At 40.6% G+C, this 24,521-nt stretch overlaps 2 protein-coding genes across 2 annotated transcripts in view; one reads left to right on the forward strand and one right to left on the reverse strand.

The window, feature by feature from the left end:
- Positions 1 to 2,511, reverse strand: part of GNB4 (G protein subunit beta 4) — a 62,873-nt gene extending 60,362 nt beyond the window's left edge. Inside the window, exon 1 of the mRNA XM_032697595.1 lies at positions 2,409 to 2,511. The gene's annotated coding sequence lies outside the window, so the exon portion shown is untranslated. The remainder of the gene's footprint in view (positions 1 to 2,408) is intronic.
- An 11,389-nt stretch (positions 2,512 to 13,900) lies between these two features.
- Positions 13,901 to 23,486, forward strand: ACTL6A (actin like 6A). Its single transcript, XM_032697593.1, has 14 exons — positions 13,901 to 13,962; positions 14,729 to 14,805; positions 15,003 to 15,177; positions 15,526 to 15,626; positions 16,834 to 16,931; positions 17,616 to 17,710; positions 17,961 to 18,067; positions 18,153 to 18,242; positions 18,423 to 18,484; positions 18,797 to 18,911; positions 19,263 to 19,343; positions 20,389 to 20,484; positions 21,514 to 21,600; positions 22,192 to 23,486. Exons 1-14 carry the CDS (start codon positions 13,938 to 13,940, stop codon positions 22,270 to 22,272), a joined length of 1,290 nt encoding a protein of 429 aa, XP_032553484.1. The 5' UTR covers positions 13,901 to 13,937; the 3' UTR covers positions 22,273 to 23,486.
- Positions 23,487 to 24,521: the final 1,035 nt, after the last annotated feature.

Raw genomic sequence — 24,521 nt, forward strand, 5'->3', positions numbered from 1 at the left:
TTTTCCCACCCTGGTCTGAAGCCTGACTTTTTGTCAGCTTGTGCTGTTAATTATTCCTCTGCCTTTCTATCTATTCAAAAGAACAAGATAAAGAAACAACTGGAATTCACCACTCCAAAGTTTCCAGCAACACACTCAGCATTAGAAGGGTCAAATTGCTGAACAGCACTTACGCTGTGTCATGGGCAAACACTGCATCTCAAGTTTTAATGTCTGTCTCTATTCAACCCATCCTCCCCAAATTACCACCCAAAACCCTGCACACAGAATCACCGAGATGCTCCAGGAACCTGTCTCTTCCTGGCCTGCTCCCTGCAGCTCTCTGGTAGTTTCCTGCATCACCAAATCCCCTTGGTTCCACCCAGCCTTGGAGCCTTCTCTACTCCCTGCTCTTTGCCTCTGCATCACTCCTCAGAGCCACAAATACCTTGCCCTAATTGTTGTCAGTTGTGCTGTGAACAATTCACAATGCAGGCTCATTCCCCTCTCCCCATTTCAGCTTTTCTCTCTCTGTTCCCACTGTCTGAAAGTAAAAGCTATTCTCTGCATAATACGACCATGGAGCATTTTTAAATTGGAAAGAGAGATGATGAAGATAGGAAACAGGTGGACAGAAAGATAAAGACTGAGGCTTGCTACCCACCATCTTTTCCAGAAAGCTTTACCTCTCAATCTCTCATGTGAAACCCCACTTTTATAATTAACATGCCTTATTTAGCTGTCATCATGTTATTTTTCTGGTATAAGACACCACCTAGAATAATACAAAATCATAATTTCATGGTTTTGCTTCCCAGATTACTAAAAATGGTGGAATCATAAGGAATGTTGATAAACATTAGATAATGATATATTTTCTTTGTGCTTACTGATTTTTTTCCCCTACTGTGTTAAGTACGTTAAGTATTTAACACTACTCATATCTTAAACTGCTTAAGAGGGATATCCAGCACACAGATGTCAAAAACCAGTAACAATTTTTAGAAAGAGGAAACGGGTCTACTTTCTGAACAAACATATTTTCTCAACAGCCTGATGAAAAGATCATTTTCACCTCAGACTCTTAAAATTGTTGCTCTGAATACTATTCTCTCTCATACATACACATCCAGACTCACTGCTGTGCTCCAGTAGTTTTGGTAATGCAAAGCTATCATAACCACATCTGAAATATATAGTAACATCTAGAATTTAGCAACTGGAATTTGCCATGCTAAATTAAATGCCCCAATGTATTTTTCTACTGGGGAAAAGTGTGAGTCAAAATTACACTCTGCGTGTATTTGCAGTAAGCAGGAAATAGAGTGAAATAAATATGTGCTTTATTCTGGTTAATATACGTTGTGCCCATCAGGACATGTAAGGTTGCCAGGATGTGAAGCACATGCGTAGGTGCACATATATTAAGCAGCAAACAGTAATTTTGATGAGACAGTTACTAATGTGAACTTTGATACCTTAGCAATTCCATAGAAAAGCAAAACAACAACTGCATCAATTGTCTCTTTCTCCCAGGAAGCCATCACACAAACAGGGAACTGTACCAACAAAGATGCTTGGGACTCAGAATGGTTCTAATGGGGGTCATTTAAAACAACAACAACAAAAAGGAAACCAGCACAAACCAAACATTTCACTCATATCTGTCATAACCCAGATTACACGTAAATACATCATAGGAACTTCTGAGATCATTTGGAACTTCTGAAAATATTTTTTTTTTGCCTCCTTTCTTATGTATTATTTAGGTGCCCTCACATGCAAAAGAACAAAATTTGGGCCTATTCAGAGGGGCAATGATCACTACTAGCTTACATTACTGATCCCAGTTCCAGAAAAAATGCCTGCAGTCTGGAAGCTATATTTTCCCACAGTCCATGGGTGAGCAAAGAGCCTATGAGCCTGCAAGTGCCTATTCAATAGTTAAAATTTTAAAACAACACGAGTTCAACATCTTCAACATCCTGTGGGACAGGACTGCACTCTGGATTTTCAGTTTCCAGTTGATGTGGTATATTCCATACATACAGTACAATGAAGACTATTCAGAACTTCCCATTTGCCTGAGAGGCAACCACAGTTAATGCTCTGAAATCTGCATTACACCACTCTTGTTTTCAATTCTTCTGAAAATATTTTGGGTATAGTGGATGTATATGGGGATTGCAGTAGAGAGAAAGGCTGTGGGATTCATAGTTGCAAGGAGAATAAAATCCCGACCTGCTGTATATGCAGCACTACTAAGATTTCATTGTTCAAATCAGGTAAAACCTCTCTGCTATTACTAATTTCAGGGTCAGCTACGCGAATAACAACAACAACAACAACAACAAAGTAATGATACTCAATGTTTTCAATAAATCCAGACAGGACTGTTAATAAAATAGAAAAGAAAAATCCTCACTTACCTCAATAGTTGTAAGCTGTTACTTCATACTCTGTAAACTTTCCCTCCCTACTAACTAAACAAAAGTTCTGCAATCCTGATGCTAGAATAGCTCTCAAACACATACTGCAGAATACCAAAAAAGAGAAAGCCTATGTTGTCCTTACTAGCAGGCATCTCTCCAGGGATGATTGGTCATTACCCTGGCAACCCTCACAAATGGCAAATGACGTAAAGAGAGTGGGAAAAAAAGCCACTGAGAGCAGAAAGCACTATATGCATTATAGATAGTTCTGGGAATCCATGCTCATATATGCATTAAATGGCTTCAGAGGAGCACAGGGATCTTCCATTTTGCAGAGCTGCCTGCTGAGGTGAATAAGAAACTTTCTCATTTTTTTCTTAATCAAAGCATTGGGAGCATCTCTAAGTCTTTAACTGAAGCAAATTAGGGTTTGGTTATTTTGATTATTTGATAATATAGATGCTGGGTTTCTTCTCTTTTTTTTTTTTTTTTTTCCAATTCTGTTAAAATTTCCCATTAAAATAGCTCACAGTCATATTCAGACAAGTGGATGTATTTTTCATTTCCTTTTCACTTTCTTTGTTGTTAGGCAAAGTTATTTATTATTATAGTTATTTAAATTATCTCTCGTACCCCCATTTTCCCCTAACAATGCATTTGTACAAATTTTACAAGAGTTCTTGTGTTCATGACATTAAACACACTGGCAGTTGTATTTAGTGTTACTGATAACTATGCCTAAAGGAGACATGATTCTAGACAAAAATCAGAGAACAAATTAAACAGCATTTTGCTATTTTTGCACAGCACGATCACAATGAATTTGACCACACTATGATCTGCCTGTCACGTAGAGAGATAAATTTGGGTGTGGTCAATTCTTCCACAATTAGATGGAAAAAAATCATAAGTAAGATGAAAAGGAAATCTGCTTTGTGATTCTTTAGCATCTGCACCACTATTATTAAGCAAAACTGAAGGAATTCTGTGTATGAAACCAAGAAAAGCATCTTCCACCCCTGCTTGTACATGTTACCAATTACAATTAAGGATCAGGCATCCTTTTACTCGCTCTTCTCTAAACCTCAGGATTTCTGGATTCCTAAATGCACAAAAAAACAGCTTTCAAAGAGCATGCTGGAAAGCATTATCACTGAGATCATTTTAATAACCTAAAGGAAAGGGCACAATTCTCTGAAATAAGAACTGAAGAAGGAAGTGAACCGAGGTGGCTGCTCTAACCACTTAGCTATTATGTAAAAGTTGGATGGCAATGGCTCTACCATGACAACTGAGTTTCCTGTTGAATTGATGAAAACACATTAGATGTATTTGAACTCTGCCCCACTTCAAATCTGAAATGAAATAGAAGTAACCTGCAGCTGCAAATAGGATATTTCTATACCTGGCTGCCTAAATTCAATTACTTACAATTTTTTGGAGTAAAATTTAGCACTCATTGAAATTCAGATGCATTCAAATTTAGGTGAAGAAGATCTTTGAAGAAGAGGACAGACAGGCTTGAGAGGCTCAGCTTGTTCATACAAGAATAAAGGCAAGAAACTTTGCCAATACCTAAGTTAAAAAATTACATCAAGGTCTTCCAAGAGCAAACAGAGTACAAAGGTAGGAAGAATCAGTGTATTAAGTGCAGTGTATACATTTCTACCAAGGAAACGCTGTTAAAAATACGACTTTCTAAGGGTAACAGAAGGAAGAGTTCAAACTGGTAATTGTACAGAGCAGCACATGTTGTACTTCACCAAAGAAGACAAGTATCTCCACTCAATTCTTTCACTTGCTTCCGGTAAGTCTCAGATCTATACAGAATCAGCAACTACCTGAGAGAAAATGTCATTAGACCAGCAGCAGCCTCTGTCTGACTGTCCTCACATCTAGGACAGTGAGCTGAGATTTCAGGAGACCCGAGTCATTTACCTCAGCCGTACTACCAGCTTGCTCTCACAAAATGTTTCCCCAGCTGTACAAAGTGAATAAGGACTCGAACTCCTTTAGAAAGAGCTTTCAGTGCTATTGCTGAGAAGGTTTATAGAAGAAAGGGCTTAATTTTTGTTGTTTTCAAAATCTACCATCCCATTGCAATCAGGAAGAAGGCATTCCATTTGTATCATGACAATTTTCCAAAAAGGCTGAATGAGCCATTGCAAGTGACTGAAATTTACGACCAAACAAGTAATGAACAGAAAATACATTCAAATGATAATGCTCCATTAGGTGTACTTTATTCATTTGCTGAAGACAACTCATTTTTAATTATTTAAACTCTGGTAGCATCATACTAGCAAATGTTCTGCTGGGTTATAATTGACAAATATCTTTATCTGAGCAAAGTGAAATCTCAGCATAACATTACCTCTGATATCACATTTTTTTCTGACATGAGGATAAGCACTATTTTTTGTTGAGAAACCACAGAAGGCAAAGTGCACCAATATGTGTATGGCCAATGCAAGCTCTATGTTTCCATAAATTTTCTCTTTGATGACCCAAATCTAAGCTCCTAATTTTTTCACAATTACTCTTTGCAGAAATTTAGATCCAACTACAAACCTTCCACCTACTATCACAACGGAACAAAAACATTACCATCAATGTTCCCAAATGTGCTTTTGTAAGAACAAATGCAGTTTGTCATGGACATATTTTGCATGAAGTGTTGCTGGATATAAGAACAGAAAGTATTTAAGTATGCAAAAACTATCTTTTTCTTGCAAAGAGATGGTCTTAAAATCTTCATCATTTTATATCATATCCAGGCCTATAAATTTGCCTGTGTTTCATAATGGGAGATTGATTTGTGAACGTTCTGGGCAGCACAACGAGGACTGATGCAGTCTGTAAATGGGGAGAAGGGAAAGACACCAATGCAGAGCTGCAGTCAGGAAACCAGATTTCTAATGGAGTCTTAGGAAGAGGCACAAAACCAGAAACTTATGCTCATTTTGTGACATTGTGTCATACTGCTGAGTCTAGCATATGTAGTGCCCGATGGAAAATGGGATTGCCAATCCTTAAAGGATCCTTTCTGTACACTGATATAACTTGCCAACACATTAGCAAATTAAATTAAAAATTCTTCAGTTTGTTAAAAAAGACTGGAGACAGGAACCACTCGATAAATAAGTTATTACTGATTTTATTTGAAGTGATTTGTCCCAGAAAAGGATCAGCTCATTCAAGTCTTCAGCATTTTTCTGGCTCAACATTTAAACACTTGTGAAACACATCCTGTTGCAGAATTCATCCATTAAACATGCTTGTAGTCACCTGGCATAAAGGACAATCACACCTTCTCCATCCTTTCAAATTCTGTCTTTTCTTTTAGGTGTGTCTACTCCAATCTGGTTTTCAGCTGGAGAAAATGAGCTTTAGTGGGCCCAGTGCCCTTTATGCCAGAGAGTTACAGAAAAAAACCCCAAACCTATCAGAACATATTATTTCTCTAAAGCCTCTTACACTGTCACATCATGTAAACATCAATGGGGCAAATGATGTTTTTTGTTTCCTAGGCTGTGGATATGATTCTGAACATTACACTGTTGAGTAAGCACAATGTATTTTTTTTTTCCTTTCTCTGTCCTTCTAGAGGACAGACATGTGCCTTGTCAGATGATGCCAAACCCATTATTAGTGACCTTGTGCTTCTCCATTAGGAATATTGCAGCTTGACCAGCTGATGTCAAGGGTGTTCATGCTAGAAGATAACATTCCTTTGGAGCAGAAATGACAGCCTTTTAGCATTCTCTGGCTTTCCAATGATTTAGCTTTATCTGGGAACGTTATTACAGTGAAATTCAGTGAGATAAACTAAGGAATATAAAGTACTAACATTCAGAAAATGCAAACATCTGGCTATCAACACACTGCTTTAGTACTCCATTTTAATCAAATTCATAGACACAGTCTGCATTTTAACACAGATGCATCCAAACCCAGCAATTCGTTACTCTCATTCCATCTTTTTTCCAGTTCCTGCATTTGTCATCCAGTACCTTGATGACTCAGATCAGCCTCCGCTGACCCCATAAACTATGTGCCAAAATACTCCAATAGGTGATGACCACTACAGTTGGGGAACCCTGGGGCAGGAAAACTAGAGTAGTTCTGACCAGAGAGGACAGTGACAAGTCCAACCATTTGACAAGACAGGGCAAGGTCAAATGTACTGCTGACACCTGCAGCCCCTGCTGACTTACCCTCAGAGCTGGTGGTTCAGATTAACCATCAGCTACCAAGTCAAACAAACCATGGTTCTGGCAGGTGCTGCAGCCTCAGGATCCACGTGGCACTAGAACTTGTACAAAGCAGCACAGGTCTGGAGTGCCCAGGACTGGCTCTCTCTGTGCTGGCACCTGGCTCATGGACACTTAGAGAAACTGTGTCTACAGCTTTGGGCTTTTTTTAAAGGTAGATCTAAACAAGCCACTGAAAACAAGAAGCTTCTGAGAAACAGAGCTTAAAAGGCCTGGTTTCCTCCAGTTGTGTTTCATGTTTGGATTTCTTTGTGTGTCTCAAAAAAGCAAAAATTTCTGATCAAAGCTCTTCCTAAGACAAAGATACTGACGCAGTCTGCGTTCTAGATGGATTTTCTGTTGTCAGCTATTATAATGCAGCTTATGCTGCAACCTTATCATCTGTGGAAGCAATCAAACAGGTGGCATAAGCCCAGTTTCCTAAAAGCACTAGTTTAAAAATACCTGAGATTTGCTTAAATTAGCTCTCCCTATCACAAGCATCCCACAGTGCTAGACAGTTTTCTATCTCTACTTTTGTTTATTGTTCAAAGAAAACAAGTAAGGCTCCAGCACTCAATAAATGCAAAATAGCAAGGCTGTCATGGAGCAGTGCTGTTATATGCTGTTTATGTCCTGTAAGAAAGAACATCCCTGACCACTCTCCTAGCCAATATTCCCTATGCCATAGCTAATTTTCACATAAAGGAGTGAATAATGAAGATTACCCACTTACGTGAGCTGACATATCAGGACCCAAGGAAAACTTATCATCTGCAGATCTTATCAGGTTCTGCTCTATATCACAACTTTTTCTTGGGAACACTCATTCCTCTCGATTTCACTTGCAAGGAAGGTGTCTTGGGCCTGATGCATCTCTTGGAGGCAATTCTGCTGCACTGAAATAAAAGACACTGTGCCAGTGTGGTGTGAGAGAAGAATCAGACTCTAAGATAACTACATAAGTGGAAGAAAAAGAGATTGCAGATCCCTTGATATAAAAATCAGAATTCTTACACTAGTTATCAAAAATGCCATGAACTTACCTGTTACAGCAAATTTCAAATAATCATCAAATTATAAACATAAATAATGCAAAGGTCTTTTACACAATCCCAGTGGCTCTTTAAAATGGAGCATATTAATACAGATGTGTGCTGATGCTGTAATTCAGCAGCTGATGCTTTTGAACAGCTGGAGCGTGACTGCCCTAGAATTACACATCTTCTGTGAATAAATATTCAGATAGAGCACTGCAATCCTTAGCTTCTTCTATAAATTGATATCTCCTCAATAAAAGCAGAGCCTTTTCCACATCACTCTTCTTCCTGCAGTGCAATTGCATTGCTCTACATACTCATTTGGGATGACAAAGTACCTACGTGTCATAGTAATGATCTGAATGAATTCAGGAAAGAAGTGACAATCTCTTTGCAAACATGCCCATCCAGCAAATGCACTGTTATTTTTCCTCACTACTGTTCAATAATTAATTTTATAACGATCTTTTTTTTTATACAATAGTACATAAACCAAGACAATACTTGTTTTTTTGAAGCCCAGAGGAAGTAATGCTCTTCTAGTTTGTATTGCAAAACCTGCTGCATTAGGTGGATTGCTGGTGTCTCTGCCCCTGCTTTGCCTGTGCCCTCTCCTGGTGGGAGAGCAAACGCAGCACAGAACAGACACAGTTACACCAAAACCTCCCCTGCACAACAAACATTTCCAGATGTCAAGTGAAAACCGCTTTCTACAGTACAGCAGACCAAGATTTCAAAAGGGTTCCGAAAAGGTGACACAAAATGTGTCACAACACCTGCAAGATCACTGATGATCTCTACTCCCCAGACTGCTTCATTTCACCCAACAAAGCCTGCACATGCAGAAAGAGGGACTCGGGCTCTCCTTTCTCAGAGGAGGTCAGGCAGCAACTTCCTTTTGGATTCCTTCTCCCTGGCTGCCCAGAGCCATGGTTCTTGGCTGCACAGCATCACAGCTTGAAAATGCTACTGAGGCAACACAGCACCTCCTGGAAAGCTGGGAATAAGGATTTGAATCTTGCAGGGCTGAAGACAGAGCATCTGAGCAAGAAACAGGAGATCTGCACTCCATGCTACCTGCTCAGCTATTACACCCAGATTCCCACTGTAGCAGTGGGAAGCACAGGGGATCAATGTGCCTCATTAATGGCAGGGCTCAGCTGACACAAAGATCTTCTGTTTATCAGGCTAAGCTGGTTCCCAGCTGTAAAGAGCTTTGTTTCTGCAGATGAGAGGTACTGAGCCAGGTCAGAGGTGGCCCAGCTGCCAAGCAAATAAGCCCTGTAAGAATCCAAAGGGACTACAGACCAAGCACTAAGCCTGAAACAGTAAGTTCTGCCAGATCTGAGCCAAGTGAGACATATGTACACAAGAGACTCATTTGAGAAGGGCAATACAAGCACACTTCAGTTCTGGCCAGGGCTGGCTCAGCCCAGCAGACCTATTACCTCAGAACCAGTTCAGGCAAATATTGCTGTGCATTGCTGACCAAATCTGGCTCTGTGTATCCATACTCTGCCTGATCTAAAGAAGAAAAGGGTCTGGATGCCCCTAATTTGGTTTCACAGTGACCACTTACGGTTCAGAACTATAAAGCAGCACTAAAATTATGTAATATTTTCCCCCCATTCTCCAGTGTATCCTAGCCACCACTATTCCAGCCAGTCAGATGGAATCTCAGCATGCTCTCCAAACTCTAGTCAGGCCATGCATTGATGGTGGAAAGTTGACTGTGTATTAATGGCAAGAACCATCACCTCTTCCTTTAATCATGTCCTAAAATAAGACTGAATCACGGGTCCTTTACAAAAGGATTAGTTAAACACACCAGCTCCAAAAGAAGATTCCAGAACACACATCCCCAGAACTGCCTTGCTGGAGTCACAAAGAAATTTCAGACACATCTCCTCTCCTCAGGGTTTTCAATTGCTAAGCCCATCCAGCCTGTACAGTGGTTATTCAGGTTTAAGGTGTCTGTCTTTCATACATTTTATATGAAACATAATTGAGCATTTGGATTTCAGCCTGAGGTAAGAACCTAGAGGTCATTATGCCAACGTTGAGACCCCTTAGTGAGGTTCAGCATTTAGTTTCTGTTCTTGCTTTTTCTCTGCAGAAGAATGACAGTGTATTTACACTCACAGCATCCCAGTAAGGAAGGGAAGTATTTAAATTGACAAAATACCCAAGTATCTTAGCAAAGAAAGTGGAAAGCTGAGAGGTCATACAAAGTTTTTGACTGAATGAGTATTAATGATTATTTTGCTCTTTCATCTACAGATGCTTTCTCAGTTCACATAAACACTGAAGACCTCATCTGAAAACAAGAAATTAAAACCTTTAACATGCATTTTGCAATCAAGAATCAAGGAGGAACACAGACGTTATGAATAAGCCATTGTCACAGCCAGTCTGCTGGCACTGCAGTCTGGGAGACTGACTGGCACTTGTATGGCACTGCTCAAAAGCAACAGGCCATCAACCACCCCATGGGGAAGTGCAGCTTGTTGAGAAACAAAAATCATTTTGTTCAGTTTTGGCTTGGCATATACATCACTTTCTACATTGCTCTATGTTACTAAAAAGGTGAATGCATTTGCTTGAAACAATTACATCTTAGTGAAGTTTTAAAAACTTCAAAGCAATAATTAGGAAACTTCACCTTCTCCAGACTATCACTGATGAAATTAACTTTTGCTTATGAGTAAGCATCAGTATCTGGTGCCTTGGTTCATGCCTCACTTTAAAAATTATTCTTTTCTTTATTTGTCAGGACAATTTATGTTCATATCTGGCTCTAGAGTTATTATATACAACGTCACATACAGTAAAGAGGTATGTGATATTCCCATGAAAAGCACACAGTTTGCATTATACCTGCACCTGCAACTCCTGCCAAGATATTACAGCCATTTGTACCAATATGGGAACTTAGATAAAGTACATTCATTGTTCCTGTCTACTTTGATTTTATAATCCTTGCCTGTGAGAAAACTAAGCAGAAATACTTAAAACTCCCCCAAACATCTGGGTGCGTTATGGTCAGCGGCAAAACTTTAGATTTCACCTGCTCTTACGCAAACACAGGATGACGTGCAGGAATTCACTGAAATAATCCAAAATTTAAGCAGGGCTGGACTCTGCTGGAAACACCTGGAGTCTACTTCCCTTGTGCATTGAACCTCGTGGGGTTATTCACACTGCTGCAAATCAAAGTCACTGCAAAATGTTATCAAACAGCCCTGATGTCCTGCACACATTCCACTGGTGCCTATGAAAGTGCAAGGCAGAGAAAAGTAAGACCTGGAGAGTTGTCAGTCTAAATTTCCTTCCCCTTATCCTCCAGGCTTCTTGAGGATTACACAGATTTGGTTTTATTTCCTTATGCTTGTCAGATCCTGAGGCTTCCAGATACCAGTAGGATTTCCAGTGCACGTTACCTGCAGTTCTCACGATCGGTCCCCATCAGCCACTGGCGTGGTAAAGGTGGGTCCTCTCTCCAAGCCTCACATGCCACAATCCTCTGTACCATGGTACACATTTCCTGACAGCATCACCAGGAATTCTTCTGTCTTGAAGAAATACTGAAGAAAAATAAAGCAACCAAATGCTGTGTTAGTTTCTGGCTTGCTGATCAGCCACAAGCAGCTCTTGTGCAGCGAGCAGGATCTGGCTTAAAGTGTCAATTATCACACGGAATCAATTAATACATGAACACAATGAATCATTACTACAAAATTAAGTACAAGTAGGAGCTAAATGAAGATCTCTTTGGCACAGTAATTCCAGATTTTCTGAAACACTTTTCCCATCCGCATTTAATTCCTCCTCCTCGAACAGCTCTACCTTGAGTATTAGTGCCACATACTGGAAATCATGATAGCATACTAACTTTAAAAGATTCCATAATACAAAAACCAAGGTGCACTGACTTTATGATGTATAGTTAATAAAACTGCAGGATTTAAATGCTAGCATCAATATAGTGTAGTTGTAGTGCACTGTAACTCATATAAAAAAATAATTTCTTAATTGCGTGATAAAACTATGAAGCTTGCTCAATAAAGAACCAGAGAGTCAGACTGTATCAAATTAAATTCCTCACTTTTGAGAGTCAGCAAATCAGATCACCTCCTTGTAACTGTCATAATTGTGCTCGAAAACCCCCACAACTGGTTGCCCCTTGTTGGATTTTACTATTTTTCCTATGTTTTCACACCCTCCCCTTAAAAGGGAACTGCTGGTCATTAATTGAAGCATGTTGGGAGCTGCAGTCCAAACACACACATCCAGGCTGATTTTCTCCTTCACCAGCATAAATTTTCCTGACATTTCCAATAATTAGATCTATTTTCAACAGCTTTACAAACTTCCTGCATAAAACTACTGGGTACACCAAATGTCAATTTTGTCTCTCTTACATCCCTGATTAAACTCAGTGTAAATAAGGAGATATAACTGAAATTTAAGTCACAACTTAGACAAAAAACAAAGCTTTGTAGGAAGTTCTGAACTCCCTATCAAAATAAGACAAAGCAAGCTCACACCACTAATTTTTACCTTATGATGATAATTTAAGAAACACTTTTTTTATTATTTACAGTCCAATAATTAATTGCTATTAAGATCACTCATTATGCTATGTAGCATTTTATAGGCAAACGTAAGGATAATAAATAAAATATTCTATTATGCTGACTAAATCTAGTCACTTGGAGATCCTTATTAAGGTATTAATAATAAGAAATAAGAAATCTTATGTGAACTTTAAAAGAACACTCAGCTCCCCAGCCCCTCCAAAAAAACCCTCACTTCATATAAGAATTGAAGAAGGTGCATACCAGGATCACTTTCCCTTTAAGCCAATTCCCCTCTTCTCCAGCTAGAATTTTAGTCTTCTCTAATGCTAACTGCTGGTTATGTCTGAGGTCTCTTTCATTTTCTTGAATTCCTGCATCTTTATGGTTTCCCTTCTCTGGCTGTTCTGGCTGAACACCAGGTTTGGCTGAGCACGCCAACATCAAACAAGGCGATGTGAAAGCCTAATTACAAGTTCAGCTGAGAAACTGGCAGCTGAGCTGGCAAATCTGAACTGCCCAGCCCTGCAGGCACAGCAGCCTCAGGGATCAAGGCCTGTGCCCCAAACGAGAAAGAACAACACAACGTGGGGGTATCAAGATATACTTCATACACATTTCATTCTCAGTGCAAGAGCCCAACAGATCAGTGAGACCCCCAGCAGCAGGGGACTCACAAAATCACAGAATCAATTTGGTTGGAAAAGTCTTCTGATATTTAGAGTCCAACCTATGACCCAACATGACAAGCAGACCATGGTACTAAGTGCTACATCCAGTGTTTCCTTAAACACCTCCAGAAGCGGTGACTCCACCACCGCCCTGGGCAGCCCATTCCAATGCCTAATCACTCTTTCTATGATGAAAACCTTTCTACTGTTCAACCTAAACGTCCCCTGGGGCAGCTTGGGACTATGTCCTCTCCTCTCAGCTCTGGTGGTGGCCTATCCCCCAGGCTCTGCTCGGTGGTGCCCAGCAATAAGACAAGAGGCAAAGGGCAGAAACTGATGCACAGGGAGTTCCACCTGAACATGAGGAAGAGCTTCGTTACTACGCAGTAACTGCGCGCTGGAGCAGGTTGCCCAGGGAGGGTGTGGAGTCTCCTTCACTCTGAGAGATATCCCAGAACCGCCTGGATGCAATCCTGTGCCACGTGCTCTGGGACTACCCTACCTGGGCAGGGAGGTTGGGCCAGGTGACCCACTGTACTCCCTTCCACCCTCATCTATTCTGACTCTGTGATTCCCCTACACCGTCCCCACCTCGCCCACGCCTCCCCTTACACTTCCCTCCCCGCAGCCCCTCCCTCCCCGCCCGCCTCTCTCCTCACACCGCCCCCCCGGCTCCCCTGCCCGCCCTCCCCGTCCCGCCTCCGGATTGGCTCTCCGCTGCCACAGCCCCGCCTCCCTCGGGCCGCGATTGGCCCGCTGTGCCCGCGCGGGGCTGCCATTGGCGGGCGGGCGGCGGCGCTGCGGGTCGGGTCGGGCCGCAGGCGGGAGCGCGGCCGGGGCGCTTTTGTTGCCGGGTCGGCGGCGGGAGGAGCGGGCAGGGAGTGCGGGGGTCCGCGGACACCGGGGCGGGCGGGGAGCGGGGCCGGCCGGGCGGCGCGGTGCGGGCGCGGCGGACGGCGGGGCCGGGCCCAGCCCAGCGGCAGCCATGAGCGGCGGCGTGTACGGGGGAGGTGAGTCCGGCGCCGCCCTCCCCTCCCCCGCCCCGCGAGGCGGCGCGTGCGGCTCCCGCGGGCGCTTCCCGCCTCCCTCAGCCCGGCCCGGAGCCCTCACGGCCCCTCCGCGTCCCACCCGTGAGGGGGAGCCGGCGGCGGGGGCCTTGTTTGTGTCCTTCTGGGCCGAGGTGCCCCCCCCCGGGACCGCCCGGGCCGCGGCCTGGGACAGGATCGGCGATACCGGAGGCCGGGGAAGGTCTCGGTGCTTCGGGACCCGGGTGCGGGTCCCCCCGTGGGCTCTGGTGTCCGGGGATTGGTTTCAGACGGGTTTTTGCCTTAGAGAGCTCAGAGCTCAGCGGGGATCGGGGCCTGCAGGGATGAGGGCGCTTCGTGCTGTGGCCCCTTCACTCGCACAGTCGCTGCTTCCAGTCCCACCTTCCTCATCCCGATCCCCCCGGGAGCTCCGGGCTCGCCCGTCTTCGAGTGGCCGCTAAGTTAGAACTTTTTGAAAGCTTTATCTTGTGATCTGTTTAGATGCAATCGCGTTCGCCCTCATCTGTTAAAATTCCCCTTTTACTCACACGAGAGGAAGGGGTTGCAGTCAAAGCCTGTCTGCAGCCCTCTAGTAGCTCTCTGGTAACTGGAGTTCTGAACGGGGAAATTTCTTCTTGCCTCGATCCCTTGACTTTTCTACTTTTGCAAGCAAAGCAGGCAGTGGGCAGGGAAAGGTCAGGGTTGCAGAAAAGTGCAATAACCATTCACCATTTATTAACAATCTTTTCAGATGAAGTTGGGGCTCTGGTGTTTGACATTGGCTCGTACACTGTCAGAGCAGGCTATGCAGGCGAGGACTGTCCAAAGGTGAGAGTCTGCGTGCCTCGATGGAAATACAATATGAATTTGTGCCTTGGGTCTTGTTTGTGAGTTCCAGCTTTTCAGAATACACTGGGTTTTGTTATAACTGGATTGTATAAGGAAACCTCTGAATTTATGAGGAAAAAACCCCAACATCCAAAACGTTATGAACCCTCTTGTACTGCTTGCCTTTTGCCTTACAGGTTGATTTTCCAACAGCCATTGGCGTAGTGCTGGAAAGAGACAATGGCAGCACTCTGATGGAGATAGATGGTGACAAAGGCAAACAAGGGGGCCCAACTTACTACATAGACACCAATGCCCTGAGAGTCCCGAGGGAGAATATGGAGGCCATTTCACCTTTAAAGAATGGAATGAGTATGGTGCTCTGTCTTTTTCTACCTGATTTTAAAATAGCATTGCCAGGCTGCGGAAGGTCATAGCTTTCATGTCAACAAACTGTAAGAACAGATACGTGAATTACAAATTGCATGGAATACTGTTGGTTTTCACTGTTAGTGGACTTTCCCCATAATTCTTGAAATCATGGTAGTTACAAAGGAAGAGAATTCTGCAGAGCTGTTAAAAGAGGTTTATGTGTGGTGAGATAGCTTTTGACTAAAGAGCTCTGTGCAAAAAAAAAAAACAATTGGAAAACCTCTATGTACTTATGAAATAAACCAAAACTTAGGTGTAACTAATCTCTTTGCCTCAATCTTGTTACAGTTGAAGACTGGGATAGTTTCCAGGCAATACTGGATCACACTTACAAGATGCACATTAAATCTGAAGCAAGTTTGCATCCTGTCCTTATGTCTGAAGCACCAGTGAGTAAAAGGAGCTTTGCATTTTGATAAGTCTTTTTTGCTGACTCTACAAACATTAGTCTGACATTGGCTTTTAGGTGACAAGTTTTAAATCCTAGCTATAGAAATGACAATTTCAAAATACTTTACCAGATTCTGGAAAAAAACCAAACCAATTTGAAAAAGTTTATATGAGTTGTATTAGAAAGTATTTCCAATATGCTATTGTTTCTTACTTACTGAAAAGAAGTCAAAATCTAAAAAAAAATTTTACTGCCTAGAATAAAAGGAAAAAGATGTTTGGTCGTCTTATATGTAAGTTACACTTAATAAAATGCTATTGAAAATCTGCTTCATTCAGCCTTACAACTACTATTACATGACACAGAATAACAGTTATAATGGAGAAGTTTTAATTTTTCTGTCTTTGTTTCTGTAAGTGGTCTTGTAAGGCAACTGAAGTGGATGAATGCAAATTTCTGGGAAAATCAGTGGACAAGGTTTCTGTCATTTAATAATGCTCAGCATTTGAAGGGCAGATCTTGAAGTCAGAGTGGAAAAGGTAGAAATGCCATACACAAGTTATACCTTTCTTTAATAAAATCTTATGAAAAGGATTTTCTTTTTCGTTATTCCCTTGTGTTGAATTGCAGCTTGTGGAATGTAGATGAATTTGCAATGGCTGTTTCATGTTTGGTGGCTCAGTGGGTGTCTGAGTAGAAGTTCCCCTTAACATTCTCTTTACAGACCTGATCTTATTGTATTGGCTTGGAAAAAACATTTTCAGTAATGTGTTGAATATTTGAGATATATCCTGGCTTAATCACCTACAGTAGAACTGTAGAAAGATACCTCGGAAACTGGAAAATCTGGATTTATTTTTCTTCCCACTGGGCAAGTTACTTCATGTAGCTTTCCCCTTGGGAAAGGGCATGGCACTTGTTTTAGAGAGTTCTTTCAGAGACTGATACTGGAAGAACTGTAGAAGTATAAAGAAATCTTTGTTGTAACAGGAAAGATGCGTATCACTTTTGTGTGATAGATAAGCATTCATTTCTTGTAGTATAATTGGAATAAAAAAGGTTATAAAGAAGTAAACTGCTAGAAATCTATCTTTTGGTCTGATTTGAAACTGTGTCTGCCATTCTGATGTGTTAGCAACCTGTTACTGTGCGAACACATCTTCCTTTTGGCCACTTATTTGTGGTTTGGATTTATTATTTTTTAGTGGAATACAAGAGCAAAGCGTGAAAAACTGACGGAGTTGATGTTTGAGCACTACAACATCCCTGCTTTTTTCCTGTGTAAAACTGCCGTTCTAACAGCGTATCCTTCGAAATGTTTCATTGCATGGGTTTTTTTTCCTCCCCCCAGGAAATTATGGCAAACCTATTCTAGGCAATTCTGAGTATAACAGCATGTCTGACTTCTTTCAAATTGATTTTTCCATAAACATCTAGGAAGGAAGTAAACAAATTCCGTTTCTGAACTTTAAAGCATTAGAGCTCATTTTTGAAGTTCTCCCAGTCTGACTGTTTTCCTTGGAGGCCAAGTCTTTCTTTTTTTATTTTTATTTTATTTTCCATTGTATACCATGGATAAGAATATTACAGACCTGAAATGGTGTTGTCCACACTACTAAATACAGTAATTAGAGCTTGAAGTTCCCATAGCCTTAAGAAGAATATTTGTAATTGTTTTAAACTAATAACATGTTTTCATAGTCTAAATGAGTTGGATGTACTTAGAGCTTTCTGCATAGTGTTAATGTGAAATCTCACCTTTGTACATCTGAAGTTTAAGTTAGTTCACAGATGGAAGTTAAATGCTGCTTTCTCTATAAGGTTGTGCACTTCACAAAAAGATGGTACACACTGGAAAATGACAAATCTTTTAGTAGAGCCAAGGAGTAACACATTGGGGTCCTCATTCCTAGTTATGCTCTAACTGTATGGCGACATTTTTTTCTGAAGTGAAAATTACAGTGTTTTCCTTGAACATTTTGGCTAGCTTTGCTAATGGGAGATCTACAGGTCTCATTTTGGATAGTGGAGCAACACACACCACTGCTATTCCAGTGCATGATGGATATGTGCTTCAGCAAGGTAAAAACTTTCATGGGTAACAGCATTTGCAGTATCAAGGTCGGATTAGCTTGATTTCAGCTTGTAGTTTTGTTGTTGTTTTAAAATCTGTGTCTCCCCTTAAGCAGGGAAAAAAACCCTTGTGGTGTTCACTGACAAATAGTTAGTTGTGGGGTTTTATTCATGATTTTAGTACTTTCTGGGTTAGTGGGGTTTTTGTGTGTTTTTTTTTGTTTTTTAATATATTTTGAATCTCCTTTTTGTTCTCTAGGTATTGTAAAATCACCACTTGCAGGAGACTTTATTACTATGCAGTGCCGGGAATTGTTTCAGGAAATGAACATAGAGATAATTCCTCCCTATATGATTGCTTCAAAGGTGGGAAAGTAGCTTTATTTACTAAGTGTTTTCTTGGAGAGGGACTTAAATGTTTAAGTGATGATCATTTATCCTACAATCCCAGGAGGCAGTTCGTGAGGGGTCCCCTGCAAATTGGAAGAGAAAAGAGAAGTTACCCCAGGTCACCAGGTCTTGGCACAACTACATGTGCAATGTAAGTAGATCATTCCTCCTGTTCTCAGCTCCCCTAAGTGTCCCATAAATCAGTTTTGTTTGCAATTATATAAGGATTTTCTGCTGAAGAACTAGAAAATCTTTAAAAAGTATCAATTCTGTAAATTCCATAAAATTGAATACTGAAATTCTTATAACCATATTATTCTTAATTCCATAGTGTGTCATTCAGGACTTCCAAGCTTCTGTCCTCCAAGTATCAGATTCAACCTATGATGAACAGTACGTTACTTTTTTCCTTCTTGTGAATTTAGTTACCAGTTGTGCATGGGGTGCTCAGCCATTGCTGTTGGCTGGTTTTGCTGTGGAAGAAAATTTTATACAAGAACTGTTTATTTATAAAAGTAGGGATAGAGTGTACATCCAGGTGATAGCTTTTTATTTAATATTCCAAGACGAGATCATTATTATTGAAAGTGTAAGTCTTATCAATCACAATATTCCCACTGGAAATTTAGTTTATAACACTGCTTAGATAACCTGACAGCCTGTTCACAGAGCACTTTAATGTGTTGCTTTCTCACTATGCTCCAGGGTGGCAGCACAGATGCCAACAGTTCATTATGAGTTCCCCAATGGCTACAACTGTGACTTCGGTGCGGAGCGTCTGAAAATTCCCGAGGGATTGTTTGACCCTTCCAATGTAAAGGTAAAACCACAATGATAGGTGGAATTGGAAGGCTTTGCATTGCTAGGTTCTCACTTGGCTTCCTTTGTATGATGTTCTTAATTTCATGATATGGATGTGTGTATTTGCACCGTGGGGTTCTCTTGGGGGTAGGGTTTCCCTATCTTGTTAGGACTGGGCAAGTGAAGGATGAAATGTTCCAAGGGGGTGGTGATAAGCTGAATGGGCAAATAGCAGTGGGTTTTTTTTTTCCTTCCCTAAAAAAATGCTTGGCTCCCTCTCTAGTGATACTTGTAACTTCAGCTCATCAGGGCTTTTCTATGCCTTGCTCTTCTGAAGAGATGATGTGTGGATTCCTAATTCTCTTTGCAGGGTCTGTCTGGTAACACGATGTTGGGTGTGAGCCACGTTGTCACAACAAGCGTTGGAATGTGTGATATCGACATCAGGCCGGTAAGTGTTAGTCAGCCTGGGAGTATTTTAAGGCATAGATATTTCTCTGCTGATTTGTATTTTTGGGACTAGAACATTGTTGATGAAGAAATGTGGATTTACTAGGATAATGATAAATACATCAGAATAATTTTGTAGGTATCACATATTTTTATATTGGCATATGCACCATTACTGTTTTTTCTTTCAAAATGCTAAATCAGGATTTTTTTTTTTACTTAGTGTTTCTATCTGTATTTAAATGTCTGATGTGCAGATTTTGTGGCTGGCACTGCATAATGTGCCCTGGACTGGCTTCAGATGAGCATTTTATGTTCATAACTTTGACTGTAACCTTCAGATTTTTAGGCATGGCAGATGTAATTAGTTTATGTTTAGAAAGTATATGGAATTTATAGAGAGTAGGAGGAAGAGAAGAGGTTTTAAAGGAAAACTTTCTTTTTAAAAATTTACGCTTTACCTTTCTCAGGTGTCAATTTGAAAATATTCAGGTTTGATCCAGACTGCATGGGAGTTGTTCCAAAAATTTTTCCTCTTAACCAGCACGTCAGGCAGGCTCTATAAGCTGGGCCATGGTGTGTGTTCACCACCTGCAGCATTAGTGAGATAGAAAACTGCTGCAGGGCTATGGGGTTTTCTTTTGTGGTTGCATTCAGCTCTGAGAAAACCAACACTTCAGATACAGGGGAGATCTGTAGGTTTAGGGTTCTCCACAGTAGAAATTGTTCTGTGAAATCATTTAGAATGATGATAATCATTATGATGATTACCATGTATATATCGTGTTTCATTATGATGATTATCATTAGAATGATCATTATCATTAGATAATCATGTGGCTTCTCTCTTCCTTCATTAGTTTAATATTAAGCTATCTTGAAATATTTTTAAGTGATTAAATAATTAATTGAATTGGGAGAGATAATACTGTTGGCATCAGGTGATGTTGCTGTTGACTATATGTACTTATGTTCCATCCCTCTCTATGCTGAGTAGCAGCTGTTTTCAGAGTTAATGCTGTTAATGTTGTTTTTTCTCCTTTTAGGGCCTCTATGGCAGTGTGATTGTAGCAGGAGGAAACACTCTAATACAGAGTTTCACAGACAGATTGAACAGAGAGCTGTCTCAGAAAACTCCACCGGTAAAACAACTCTTTCAATTCCTGCACTGAGTACTTACCATTTTGCTCTTCTGCCACATAAATACACAAGCATGTATCATAACCTTGACTTTGTTAGGAACCAAACAGCTGAACAGATTTCTGCAGGGTAAGAAATCTCCTTCTCTAAAGAAAAGAAAGAAGTCTTGAAAAGATTTTATACAAAATAAATTCCAATATTTCTTCAGTCTTTTACTGCTCCACTCCTGCTTTCAGACTGTGATCCTAAATTCTGCAATTGTCCTTAAGCAACACTCAGTATTTCCCTTGATGGCCCCTCTTCTGAAGTGTTGCTGACTAACTTGAGGCACATTCAGTCATTCTGCCTGAGATCTTGTCACTTTGTTGTAAGAATTGTTTTTCCTCAATTCTACAGACAACTCAACTTACTCATAAACAAAAACCCGGTGATTTAACATACTTACATATATTTTTTTAATAACTTAATGTCGAATGTTCTTGAAAGTAGATATAGCTTATGGTATTTCTTGAATTTTTATATATTCAAGGAAAAATGTTCTGCTTGTAACAACTCTGAAATGATGAATGTTAGGAAAAACTGACAAAGGTAGTTATTCACTGCTGAGGAGGAACTCCTTGAATTTCAAAGATTTTACTGCTACAAGGCATTTTGAAAGCAAAAAATAAATGGCTCCAAAAAAAATTAGGCTAATTAAGTCCAGCAACATTAGACATTTAGTCCCAGTGCAGTGTTGGAGAGGACAGTATATACTGTGATGTTATTGCTCTCCACCTGCCCTATTCCTTGCCTTAAGCATTTGCTTCTGCTCCCTGTTGGGAGAAGAGGTAAAAGCCACAATGTGTCCTGTCCCACTGCAGCTGTTCTTGGGTTCTAAACAGAGGGCGGATGAGCAGTATTGCAAATGTAATAAAATGGACCTTTTCCACCTGCATTTTGGTATATACCCCAAGTTCTTGTGCTTCTTGTCCCTGATGGTCACCAGCCTACAATTTGTGTGATGATTCTGTTTTGCCCCCTTTCCTGCTCAGAGCATGCGCCTGAAGTTGATCGCGAACAACACGACTGTGGAGCGGAGGTTCAGCTCATGGATTGGTGGCTCCATTTTGGCTTCTTTGGTTAGTACACCTGTGTTACTGTGTTTCCATGCTAAGCAGAACTGTCACCCAAAAATCTAATTCCCCATGAGTGGGTGTTGGCAGGGTTTGTGCTAATGCAGCAATCACAGTCTCCTTGACCATCCTCATGGTGAGGTGAGGAGGATCTATTTCAAAAACAGATAGGAGCATTTCCAGAGAAAACATATCTTGCCTCATTGTCCCATTTTTAATGGAAAGGTGCAGGCTTGAAATGCAGCCTTTACGTGTGTCTAGTAGGACGTGAAAGTAGCAAACATGTTTCTGCATCATATTCCTGAACTTAATTCTACAAGTACTGAGTGCTGAAACGGTTTGTGGGGATTAATTGATCAGCATGGAAAAGAGAGATTGAAATCAGCATTTGGTACTGCACTTCCTGTCTTGGGTTTAATCCCTGCAAAATAAAAATCAAGGAAGAGACAGTTAAGCAGGTCAAGTCCTATTACCTCAGTGTAAAGACTTGCTTGTTTTCCTGCCTAGGAAAAGCTAATCATGTTTCAATTAATCTTCATTTGTTTTCTGATTATTTTTTTTTGATTGTGTGTTGGGTTTGTTTTTTTTTTTTAATAGGGTACTTTTCAACAGATGTGGATTTCTAAACAAGAATATGAAGAAGGAGGGAAACAGTGTGTAGAAAGAAAATGTCCTTAAGACCTCTTACTGTGAAAACTGCTGCCTGCTCGGTGCTCCTTCTGTTTTATAGCTTTAGCATACTCAGGAATGGGATGGACTCTTTTTTGTAGAAAGTTTATAATGGGTTTTTTGCATAATTCAAGTTCCATTTTAACAAACCTTAGAAATTTTGAGAGACCTAATTGGTACTATAATAGAAAAAGGATGTTTACATCCCTTGTAAAGCAATAATTCATGTAACAAGCATTTTATAATTTTGTATAAATGTCTATTTTCTCTAGTATCTTTTCCTGGGAACAGCTTTACAGGTTAGCTAATAGATAGAGGCATAACCTTGCAAATGCCTGTGCTTATTTATTAAATATTTCTTGTCTACTTACACATATTAGTCTTCCTTGCTGGTACTTTGGCCTTAAATTGCTCTTAATCCTCTCTTAAAGAAATAAAATTTGGTCTTTTGTATTTGAGGAGTTTTGTGAGTACTTGCAGAGAAAGGTAGTCTGTTGTTTTAAAAGTTGAAAGTTTGTATTCAGTGACGTAGTTCGGTGTAAGCTTTTACTGTCTCACAGAAGTGTTACATTCCATTGAGTGAATGTTATATTAAGCACTGGTTTGCTAATTTTTTTGTTAAGGAGCAGTTTCATTTCAGTCAGCAATCACTGCTTTCCACCTGCTTTCTAAGAATGTATTTAATGCCTTTGTGATGTAGGTGAGAAGCAAAACTTGTTCAAGCCAGGGAAATTGAGATAAAAAAATTGCCTCTCCAGTACGTGGGAGAACAGGAATAGAAGCCATCAGGGTGTGGCTTGACGTTGCTGCAGGGAGCTGTGACTCCCAGGGGCAGCCCAAGGTCTGGATCCCTTGGGGACTCCCAGCAGGGTCAGTAAGTGCCTGTGTTTGCATGGGGAAGGTGCTCTCAGGGTCACAGCAATGGGGATGATTATTTTTTTGTTCAGCAGGAACTGGCTGTGAAGATGCAGCTCAACATTGCTGTTAAGCTTACTTTAATTTACAACTGTGTGGTGGTCTGTTCTGGGACACAGTGAAGTTTTGCTCCTTATCTCAAAAGCTGTGGAAAACCAAATAGCATTTAACTGATCTAAAAAGAATAAACATAAAGTAAACAGTACTGCTACATTTTTATATCCTAAAAGACCTTGTGGGTAAATATGAGGCCTCTATTTGAAACGTTTCACGTTACCTCCAAACAATAAAGTAATTTATCAAACCAGCTTGCTTGTGTCTTTATCAAAACCAGGAGCTGCTCTTGAGATGAAGTTACTTGACTCAGATTTTCAAAGCTATGATGATAAACCATATTTCTCTCTCAAAATGAGACAAACTGCAGTCAGCAGCCCTAAGTGATCTAAGTCACCAGCTCTTGTCATTCTGGAAGAGAAAGACTCAGTCTAGTTCACATCCAAGTGGAACATGGAATGTCAGCTGAATTTGTACCTTGGTACCCTGCAGTGAGTGATGCATTTTAAACTTTCCTTCTGTGACCTGTGCTTAGATTTCATCATGTCAAACCAACTTTTATCTTCTGTGTATCCTAAAAGAATTGCTGTACGATGGTAATGTCTGTGAATATTCCAGCAGCAGAGGGAGAGCAAAACACTTTGGGGGTTTTCTCACTACTGTAAAGATTTTGTGTTTAGGCAGTGGGTATTTCATGTGATGCAGAGGAGTAACTGAGGGTCAGAATGATGGAGGTAGAAACTGATTGCAAACTATGGGTTCCCTTGCAGTGTTTTACCAGAGTATATTGCTGGGCACACTTGCCTCCTAAAAGACTGGTATTTGTGATTTTAGTCTAAATTTCTAAACAACCTTACAAGGAGGTGTAAAAGCTTTCATGAAGTAGGTATTGCCATCCACTGAGAGCAGCAGTGGTACCTTTCTACTTCAGTTTCACAGAAAACTCTTGCAGTCTTCCTTCAGATGTTTTGCACTGCAAAAAACCACTGTACAAGTGTTTGAATTTGTTGCAGAAATCTAGGTTTGAGGACTGCATTAAAAGTTCCCATGCTGAGTATTTCATACTCTCTAAGAAGCCACACTTAAAGGAGGGGAAAAGTTCAGTCTGCCATGAGGAAGAGCCTGTTCTCCAATGCATTTATGCAGAAAGCAAATGTACCTTGGGTAACTTACCTGTAACTCAGGGAAAATGTTCAGAAAAATATGAACAGGGCAAAAGTTTATGTGAGGTTCAGATGCTTTCACATTTCTGTCTGGTTTTAATGCATCTTTGTTAAACTAAGCCAGGT

Source organism: Chiroxiphia lanceolata, chromosome 10, assembly GCF_009829145.1.
Source record: "Chiroxiphia lanceolata isolate bChiLan1 chromosome 10, bChiLan1.pri, whole genome shotgun sequence".
NCBI lineage: Eukaryota > Metazoa > Chordata > Aves > Passeriformes > Pipridae > Chiroxiphia > Chiroxiphia lanceolata.